General features: G+C 36.1%; 3 protein-coding genes across 3 annotated transcripts; 1 reads left to right on the top strand and 2 right to left on the bottom strand.

Annotated features, from left to right (window-relative positions):
* Nucleotides 1-476: 476 nt before the first annotated feature.
* LOC120068327 lies at nt 477-1,671 on the top strand. Its single transcript, XM_039020055.1, has one exon. The coding sequence runs from the start codon at nt 929-931 to the stop codon at nt 1,499-1,501; it is 573 nt and encodes a 190-aa protein (XP_038875983.1). The 5' UTR covers nt 477-928; the 3' UTR covers nt 1,502-1,671.
* Nucleotides 1,623-2,866, bottom strand: LOC120068326 (small heat shock protein, chloroplastic). The gene is made up of 2 exons (XM_039020054.1): nt 2,311-2,866; nt 1,623-2,213 (listed from the first exon to the last, which is right to left on the bottom strand). The coding sequence occupies exons 1-2, from the start codon at nt 2,555-2,557 to the stop codon at nt 1,771-1,773; spliced, it is 690 nt and encodes a 229-aa protein (XP_038875982.1). The 5' UTR covers nt 2,558-2,866; the 3' UTR covers nt 1,623-1,770.
* A 486-nt stretch (nt 2,867-3,352) lies between these two features.
* On the bottom strand, nt 3,353-9,307 carry LOC120068328. The gene is made up of 2 exons (XM_039020056.1): nt 9,103-9,307; nt 3,353-3,834 (listed from the first exon to the last, which is right to left on the bottom strand). The coding sequence occupies exons 1-2, from the start codon at nt 9,223-9,225 to the stop codon at nt 3,739-3,741; spliced, it is 219 nt and encodes a 72-aa protein (XP_038875984.1). The 5' UTR covers nt 9,226-9,307; the 3' UTR covers nt 3,353-3,738.
* Between the last annotated feature and the right edge of the window lie 823 nt (nt 9,308-10,130).

The following is a 10,130-nucleotide window of genomic DNA, read 5'->3' as shown; positions in this document are numbered from 1 at the left end:
TTTGAATTAAAATACATAATTTCTTGAAAATAAAAATTTTATAGGATAAAAAGCGAAAAAACTTTCCTTGAATTAACATAACTCATTGCTAAAAAAGTCGAAACATATGTTAGTCACACCTAACCATTATTAAAAGAGTGCAAGTCGCACACAACGTGATGGCTCCGCCTAACAATTTGCATTTGAATTGAGGAAGTTGAGAGGAGCAATAAATGATATTGAAGATTATGTAAATGAAAGAATATGGTGAGATGAATTGATGTCCATTGTCCACCATCCCACTATCCAACAAAACAGAAACAAGCAAACACATATGTTGGTGTTTGAAGCATAAACGGTGTCCCAACCAATCAATCTTGAGTATTTGTTAGTTTCCATTTAGTGGGTTAGCAAAACAAATCTAATATATATATATATATATGCATTAATCCACTCCACAACACCAAACTTTGTCGTCAAGCATTGTTTTTAATCATTTCTTTTTGCTGCCTTTTTATGGCATCAAATTAAGAGCTAACCTCCCATCTTCCTTCCTAATCCTCATCTTTTTAATGATTCTTAACTCAACCCTAGTCGATGAATTCAACTACCAAACCCTCGTCCAAATTCATTTATTAGTTTGAGTGCCCACCAAGTGTTCGACTTTATTCCATGGGCCACAACCCCGAGAAATTATTAACTGCTAGACAAGTACGGGATGAGGCCAAGTAAAATATGGACAACAGTAGGCGCCCAGTTGTTGAGATGCCTTTTCTCTCTGCACGCTTGTTGACCATTTCTAGCTCTCCCTTTTTATTATCTATTTGTATGTATATAGCATCCCACTTTGGTTTTCCAACTGAAGGAAGCGCTACCCAAATTTGCCTCTTTCTTCTTCTTCTCATGGGTGCATACATGAGCATGAGCTTCGCCCTACTGCATCTGTCCCATGTATAAAGCTTTGTCTCAGCCTAACACTGCCTCTCTCTTGAGTTTGAGTCTTGAAGGAATCAATATGGGGAACTCCTGCGTTTCCTACAGAATTAAATTGCCTTGTTGTCTCAAAGTTGATGCAGCACATAGGAAAAAGCAGGGGGAAGCTTTGAAGATTGTTAAGTCAGACGGGAAGGTGTTGGAGTTCATCACACCAACTCTTGTGAAGGATGTGTTAGTCAATTTCAGTGGGTTTGTGATCGGATCCTCACAGGATGCCTCTCACCATCACTATCTGTCCCCTGACTTTGAGTTGAAGATGGGTCAAGTTTATTACATGCTTCCTTCTCCTCAACCCACCGCCCTTCTTCCACCTCATTCCTTCACTGAAGATTCAGACAAAAGCAGCAACACTAAGAGAGTCAGAATCGTTTTGACAAAGAAACAACTCCAGCAGTTACTGGCCAAACAAGTGTCAATGGAAGACCTAATCATGCAGCAGCTTGAGCAAACCACGTTGTGTAATTTCGAATCTTCATCAACTTGGAAGCCAGCACTGGCAGCCATTCCTGAAGGAAATGAAGCCTAGTGTAACTGTAGCATCCAATGAATGTGTATAATTGCAAAGTTAGTCAAGCTTACTTTCCACTGAGCGTCCTTATGATGTTGGATTTATAGAACAAATTCAGTAACAGCCAGAATAGTCGAGAGAGACATAATTTGCCATTATTGAATATTATATGTACGGGAATTTGAGAAACACTAATGTTATATGCATCTATACATCAGAAGAGAGCTAAAAGTAGCAAACTCACAAACAAAACCAAAAACTAGTCATGGAATTGGAATATCAAACAGTTACTGGATCTCTATATCCATGACCTTGCGTTGAACTTTGATTTTAGGTAGTGTAATGTAAAGAACGCCATTGGAAAGCTGGGCCTTGATGTTGTCTTTGTCAACGCCATCAGGAAGTTGGAGGCGGGTGTGGTAAGCAGAGGCGTTCCTTGTGGACCAGCCGTCATCATTGCTGCTGGAGTTGGTGGTTTCAGTCTCATGGCCGCCTTTTATAATCAAAAAATCGTCTTCAACAGAAACCTTGGCATGTTCCTTGGTGAGGCCAGGCATGTCAAAACGCATCCTGATTTCGTTTTCGTGCTCTTCAATGTCCCAAGGAGCTCGGACCTCACCCCTGCTCCATCTCCATCCTGGTGTCATCATTACTGCGTCGTCGAACAACCTGTCCACTGTGTCCAGCATTTGCCTCATCGTCCTCATTGGAGATAGAGGGTCCAAAATTCCTACAAAAGGGTAATCGAATATCATTTCAACCAACATTCATACTAAATGGGAATGACTTATGTGCTTAATTAGTTAATTAATATTGGAAGGACTTGCCATAAGGTGAAACGTCCAGGGCCAGCCGCTTGGGCCCCGGCCGCCTCTCCACGGACGTCCCCTGGCCCTGGCCGCTTGGATTGACATGCACCTCCAAAGATGCATCTTTGTTGTGATCGCTTCCGGCTCCAGCCTCAGCTTTCACCCTCGGAGGCAGGACAGTGACTCGTGCCGGTGGGGTTTTCTTAAGGGGTCTGGGTTTGAAGGACAACAGAGGTGAAGGAGAAGAGGAAAGAGTTGAAGCCATGGCTATGTCAGATTTGTAATTAGCCTTTGGTTTTCAGGTATGGTCTCATGGAGGAGATGGTGATGACATTTATAGCGAGCAATGAGAAGTGAGGAAGAATTTAGATGGGTCTCGAGAGTTTTGGAAGTTCATTCTAGATCCTACCCTTGTCACTTTGTTATACTCCAGACTACTACTGCTAGAACTTCTCACTGATTCTTGAAAGGTCTATGAAATGACAAGTAAAAATTCAGACCTTTCTACACCCAATTGTTTTCTTATTTTGATTTTTTGTATAATTAAATTGGGATGTAAAGACAAACTCATCTTGGTATCCACTCGAGTATTATTACTATATTAGAAATCTAGTCTATATAATAGTAATACTACCATCTGCCAACAAAATATCCTAAATTATTATTACTACTCAGAAAATTCAATAGTTATATTAAAAGTTGAAAAACAAGGTTAATTCTAACAATTCTTATACTTCAAGAGGATTTTGCAATATTTAAGGAGTTGCAGAAGTAATTGTTCAAACCAAAATTAAAAATTTTTTCAGTGTGATTATCACAACCCCTAAATAATCGAGAGTGAATTTTGCTATTTTCCCTAAGATTTAACAGATGAGAACAAGTCGAAACTACCAAAAAAAAGAAAAAATGAAACCACTAAAATTGAGAGTATTTAAAACTTTTGGTGACTAAAAATGGAAACTGAAAGTACCATAATATATGCATACTTAGCACGGGTAGTTTTTGTAGTTGAATGCCTGAAATTAAAAATGGATAGTGTAAATACCAAAAATCTCCTAACTTTGAAAAAAAAAATTATTTCATTTGGGTCACTCATCAAACTCATTAACAAGTCTTACATGACACTCCAGCATGGGCAAAATGAAAAGAGAACGATGGATGCTGTGTTCCACAAGCGGAGGGATAGACCTGGTCATTCAGGATTTAGCCTCATCAACTTTAAGGAATTTTCTATGAGCACGGTAACATCATTACAACGAGCTACCAGCTCGGTTACAGACCTAAATCTCATGATAACATCATAAACTAAATAAACAAATTTTCCAAAGAAAAATTTAACATCCTGATGTTCATACAAAGCAGACCAGTTTTTCTACAGTTATTCTTCATAAGTTCTTTATATTTCAAGCATGGCCATTTAGACTGTCCTCGCTTGGTCTCCAGGGTCTACTCTGCTGTTTGAACATGTTGGGCACCATCATTCTGGTTCAGCTTTTCCAGTGCCGAAATTCTACTTTCCATAGAATCATGCAGCCGTCCCATCTGAGTAACCATTAGGAAACGAAAAGTTATCATGAACCATATCCCAGAGCCCCTCCATTCTCTCCCTCACCAAACAACCAAGAAGGGTGATTGAAACATAGGACAAAGATCGTATAGACAAAAGACGGTGATGATGTATTCTTATTACACGCAGGTGAGCTGGGTTACGCATGCAAAATGCATGTTTCAATATACTTATAATTGCCTACTGGAAAAAAACGTGTCAACTTCCTTCCACTGCCAGACTTGGATACTAAAGTTTTTCCCAATACCAATAATTCAGCAATGCAGAATAATGAAATCTTACCAACGTTTATCTTGTTCTCAACAAATACCATCGAAGTTTAAGGCTCCAAAGGCTCATCACTATTAGGCATGTAAACATGCAGATATCATTTCATTTTCATGCACAATTCTCAATGGAAAAAACTGCCATTCTCTCTCTAGTGAATAGTTTGATTCAGCTATTATCATATAATTAGTTCCACTTCAAAGAGCTGAAATTTGACATGTAAAATTAACTGCAACTTGCATTTCAAAACATTAACGGCAGTTACAACAATATAACGATGGGAGGGACTCTTTTTCTTTTTCTTTTATACTTCATGCTAAGGACTCTTGAACTTGCAACCGTGAATGTCAGTAGACTCTTAAATAAAGGGCTTGGCACATGGGTCTAAAAGTACCAGTTGGCAGCCACTACTAGATCAATTCTAACCATCTCTAAGCTGGTGAAAATGTTTTTTTTTTTTTTTTTTTTTTGCCTTCTCATGTTACAGCCTAAACGATCTTTTTATGAGATGGAAGGTCTTCTTTAATCTTCCTTACCTGGGCCCTAAGTTAAACATTTTACAGAGGTGCAAGCTGTAAGATTTGTTAGGTTGGCTGTTCTGAAGGTGAGTGGCCCCTCCCCTTCTTTATTTAGGCATGCTGCTCGGAGAAATCTCCTAAGAAGTCTGGAATCCAGCAATTGGGTGTAGAAAAGGTTATATAAGTGGAAAAAACCCCTGTACTCCAAAGGTAGATGCTAAACTTTGTTGCACAATTTGTTACCTCTTGTATCCACTTTCTATCCTTTTTCAAAATCCCTGTTAGTGATGCTAAAGTGGTTAGGAATAAAGATGAAAAACTTCTTAGAGGTCAGAGAGATTTAGCAAGGGAAGATTGTTTCAAGTAGAAGAGGAGGATCATATTGCAAGGAAAAGGTTTAGTTTTTAAATGGCATGGAGATATACCTCTCCTGTTAGTGAGTTAGTTTTTGATGTGGTTTAGAGGATTAAGATACCGAAGAAAATTAAGTTCTTTTCCTAGTAAGTTTTACTTGGTCGAGTGAACACTTTAGATAGGCTGGCTAGGAAGATGGCCTCATTAATGGGCCCTTTTTGTTGTATCCTTTGTCAGAAGGTGGAGGAAGATCTAGATCACCTTCTTTTGGGATGTCAGTTCACTAAGTCGGTGTGTATTTGCTTCCTACAAGAGTTTGATGTTTAGATAGTTAGCCAGAGGGATGTTAGTGCAACAATTAGGGAGTTCCTCCTCCATCTGCCTTTCAGTGAGAAAGGCCATTTTTTGTGATTTGTTGGGGTGTGTGCTTTATAGTGGGATGTTTGGGGGAGAGGAATTCTAGTGAAGTTTGTTCCTTAGTGAGGTTAAATGTTTTGCTCCGGACTTCTGTTCCAAAGTATTTTTGTAATTATTCCTTAGGTAACCTCTTAATTAGTTGGAAACCCTTTCTTTAGAAGGGGAGATTTTGTAAGTGGTTTTTTTTTTTTAATGCTCTTGTATTTTTTCATTTTCTCTCAAGGAAAGTTGTTGATTCTAAATTTTTTTAAAAAAATAAAATAAAATAAGAGGCATGGAGATTCAATCAGAAAGATGGTTCAATTCACCAGATTGTTAGTAAAATTACAAGGGAAAAAGAGGAGGTTAGTTTACTCTTAAAGATCAAAGGGTTTATTGCATTTTCAATTAGTGATCAGACTGCACTGGAACACCTTTTTGAAGTAGTTAAAATGTTTTAGAGGGCTTCTGGTTGAAAGAGTAATTTTCTTTTTTTCTTTTATGAAGAAACTTAAAGATTAATCTTTCTAAGAGCTTTTAGGGATTCACATTGATGATTCTGAGATGGATTGGAATTGGATGTTGTCTACATTTGGTTGCAAAAAGGGCTGCGAGCCATCTACCTATCTTCGGCTTCCCATGGGAGGTAATTCTAAATCAGTCTCTTTTTGGCAACTTGAATAAAAGATGCAGCACAATCTTCATAATTGGAAGCATGCTTTAGACTCTTTTCATTCCCTTAATGAAAAATTTTGTTTTTTTTTTTTTCAAGAAATAATTAGAAGTATGCTTTCATTTTGAAAGGTGGTAGACATGCACTAATCCAGGCCACACTTGCTAGTACGTTGACTTATATCCTTATCTGGAAACTGAACTCATTTGGTAGCTTTACTATTATATCCTGGTCAAGTCTCTTAGTTAAGCTTGCATAGTCTCTCACTCTTTTTTTTTTTTTTCAATTATTGTCCTTAAATTTTCAGTATTACGTTCATTTGGTCCTTGAGGTTTCGAAATTGCACTCTTAGTCCCTAAATTGTGACAAATAGGTTTTAAAGGTTTATAACATTACTTTTTACGTTTGCTACAGTAAGAGAATTTTTCAAAAAAATTCTAACGCTAGTGACAAGGATGATAGGCCTGAAATTCATAACCCTCTTATTCATCTCCAAAGGGAAAGCCAAACAAAAGTTTCATTCAAGGAGTAATCCAAAATAGATCTTACTTTTTTCAAAAACTCCTGAAAAACCATCCAAAGGTTCTCCTCCATTCAATCCCAATTGTCCTAGAAACTATAAAAAGGTCATGGTTACACCATTATGGCATATGCCTCGTTCCTATCAAATCCAAAAAGCAAAAACCACTTTTCTCATCCCCTCCAAAGTGAAGAGAGACTATTGCTATTCAAAATATGCACCAATCTAGGCCACCAAGGAAAGGTCAGGGAGGACCTGCATGTGCATAGAGAGAAGAAAAAAAGGAAACAATCTCCTCCTCGTTCTCTTTAACCCCTTGTGATGTCTTCCCATTGTCATTTTTCAAAGGGCATATGGTATTCTATTCTTACTCCTTCCAATAATGATTCTACGGAAGTACTTAGATCTGCAATCTCCTTCCTCCACCCATGTCACTCTAGCTTTCTGCGCCCAACTTATTGCCTCTTTCCTAATCAGATCCACGAACTCAACCATCAGAGAAGCTCACTCATCCGTGCCTCCCTCGAAGGGGTCTCCTCTTTAAGCCTATCAAGAAACTTTACCCTCTGTAAGATCTCTCAATTGAATTTCAAGTCCATTAAGATCTTGACCTTCTAATTTTTTGTTTCACAGGCCAATGGACATAAAAATATTCACTAGATCAAGGACCTATTATGCACAAAGTTGAAATTCAAGGATGCATTAGACACGACCTAAAAGTTTAGAGATATATTAGACATTGTTTTAAGTTTAAAGACATATTAACCAAAAGTTCATAGTGCCCTCTCAGATATATCTCCATGGTGTCCTTGTATAAACATCAAACATGAAACCTAAGAAGTTTCATACGTAAGTGTTAGAATAATGTTACATAATTCCTAAATGCCTAGAGATATCAAATTTTAACAAAGTAACTGCTCAGCTTTCCGATTTCATATTCCAATCCAAGGGTCCAACAAAATTTCTTACCACATCAATAAAGTTCTTTAGGACTTGAAACTATTGTTAGGTGCCATTGACTAGGTGGAGAAGAATTATATCCAAATTAAGGATCCTAGAATTCGCGAAGCCAACTTCAAAAGAAAATTAACATCGGAAGTATTAATAAATAAATAGAAACAAATTAAATAACATATAAAACAACTCAAAGTTCAAAGTGCAAAAAAAGGATAGATGAGAACGATGTCAAACTTGATAGAAATATCAATACTTAATGACTTGGTTTGATAGTTGTTCCTTCCCAACCAAAAGAGTCCAAAGAGAAACTCAAATAAAGTTCATCCGAGGCTTGACCTTGTATTTGCAAGGGTAATTATCAAAAACATAAGCGAGAAGGATAATAATATTAGTTTAAAAAACACTATTGGTTCTTGAACTTTCGTTTGTAACGACTTAGTTTATCTACTTTTAAAATTTGTAACAATTTAATATAGATCAAAGAAATATTGTTAAGAGTTAATGCGATTGTTTTTATATACGTAGATCGAAAAACTGATCAAGGAAAAAATATGTTTACAAACTACGACAACTAAGTTATTACACAATAAAAATTGACACTTTAACTTTGGAAAAAAAAAAAAAAACAGGGAGGGATTAAATTGTTACCTACTAAATTTCAGATACTTGATTGTTACTTTCATTAAGTTTCAAGGACCAAAAGTGTTCTATTTTCTTTTCTAAACCATAATATTATTACATTAGGCGAGTCAAAAAGGCAATCTAGAAACGGAAAGCTTAGAACAAAATATCAAAAGGAGATCTTGAGTTTCTTTGCTGTTTTTGCATGAGGCATACAAATTTGGGGAGAGGAACCTCCTAAGGTACCATCTTTGGATTGTACCGAAAGTGTTGTTGATATTCAAGAGAGGCTCCCCAATGAACATTTTAATTCTTAACCTTCTCTGAAGCCGACACAGCCAGTGAAGCATATTAATTATGTTGAAAACATTATTGCATTGTTTCAATTGTGGCACGCTCTTCCTTATCTTCCTCTTCTGTAATCTTCTTTCTTATTGAGCCAGGAAAGGAAATTTCAACAAGGATTTAGAAAAAGTCGCCCAACATTGACGGAAACTGCTGCAGTGGCCAGTTTCCATTTTCTTTTCATAAGAACAACGAATGACCAGTTTCCATTAACATAAGATACTAGCCATGTCTAAAACTATCCACTAAGCAGAAACATGTGACTATATGATATGAAAAACCAGATATTTATGCCCCGACAATGAAATCCCTAATTTTAATTTTCATCCCCAAGTTTTGGTACAGAGATGAGTTTTTAAACAAGCGCCGAGTACAAATCTGAATCTCCACCTCTGATGTTTCAAAGGTACGACAAAAATTCAGGAATTTGACAAAGAATAAAAGCCTCAAATAGATTCAATTCGGAAAGAATTAGAAATGAATCACCTAAAATCGGATGCACGAATAGTAATTGACGTCAAAATAAATCAAAATGAGATGGAGAAGAACCGGGAGATCGCAACATAGACCAGAAATGAAGAAATCAGAATACCTTTTGCGAAATGGAGTCGTAAGCAATCTTGTAATCTCTCTGAAGAAGGTAAAGCCCCAGAGACGATGCAACCGCTGCTCCGGCAAAGAAGGAAGCCAATCTCACTCTCAGGACGTAACCCATCTCCGTCTCTTCCACCCACGCCCTTCTGCTTCGCTTCTCTCTTCCACCTTACTTTCTAGCAGCCGTAAATGGGAATGCCTTATTCATAAATCATAGGTTTAAATCTTTTTTGGAATAATATTCTATTTTAGTCCTTAAATATTTAAATATGTTTGTTTTAGTCTCTAATTCTTTAATATTATTTTATTTTAATCCTTAAATTTTTTTTTTAAAAAAATGTTCGTTATAATATTTGAACTTTTAAAAATGACTTATTTTAGTCCTTGATATATTAAGATGTTATTAATTATGGAGTGACTATTTTTGGATGACTAAACTACCAAATAATTTAGCTACACTAAAAAATCTAAAGTTTCAATTTTGAATAAGGTGGCAAAGTGGAAGAATTTAAAAGATATTTTTAGTTTGATCGTTCAATATTTTGCCATGTTGGTTGTTGACGTTTTGCTTATCTTCATCTTACTCTATACATCTAAAGTCTAGTCATCCAAAAATAAAAGCTCCTTCACATTTTTGTTGGAAAATTAATACAATTTTAATAGTAGATACTAAAATAAACACCAATGTTTAAGGATTAAAACAAATGTTTTTAAAAGTTTTAAAACCAAATTAAAACAAGATTTTAAGTTCATAGACTAAAATAAGATTTAAACTTAAATGATGTTTTTCCTAATGATCTTAATTGAAAATTTAGGGGCTTTTGCAAAAATCAAAATGTTGATTGAACTCGTCTCGAAGGTAGAAATTTAAAAGTTGCCTAATATCTAATATATTTTTAAAATTTTTAATTTTGGGATAGTATAACTCATGAATTTTAAATTTTATGTCTAATGTGTGAAGATATATTCGAACATTTTTAAACTTTTATTAACCTCCTAGATACAAAATTAACGTCTCGTTATGTA

Source organism: Benincasa hispida, chromosome 12 (genome assembly GCF_009727055.1).
Source record: "Benincasa hispida cultivar B227 chromosome 12, ASM972705v1, whole genome shotgun sequence".
In the NCBI taxonomy this organism is placed as follows: domain Eukaryota; kingdom Viridiplantae; phylum Streptophyta; class Magnoliopsida; order Cucurbitales; family Cucurbitaceae; genus Benincasa; species Benincasa hispida.
Note: the sequence above shows the minus strand (reverse complement) of the source record. Positions and strands in the feature narration are given on the sequence as shown.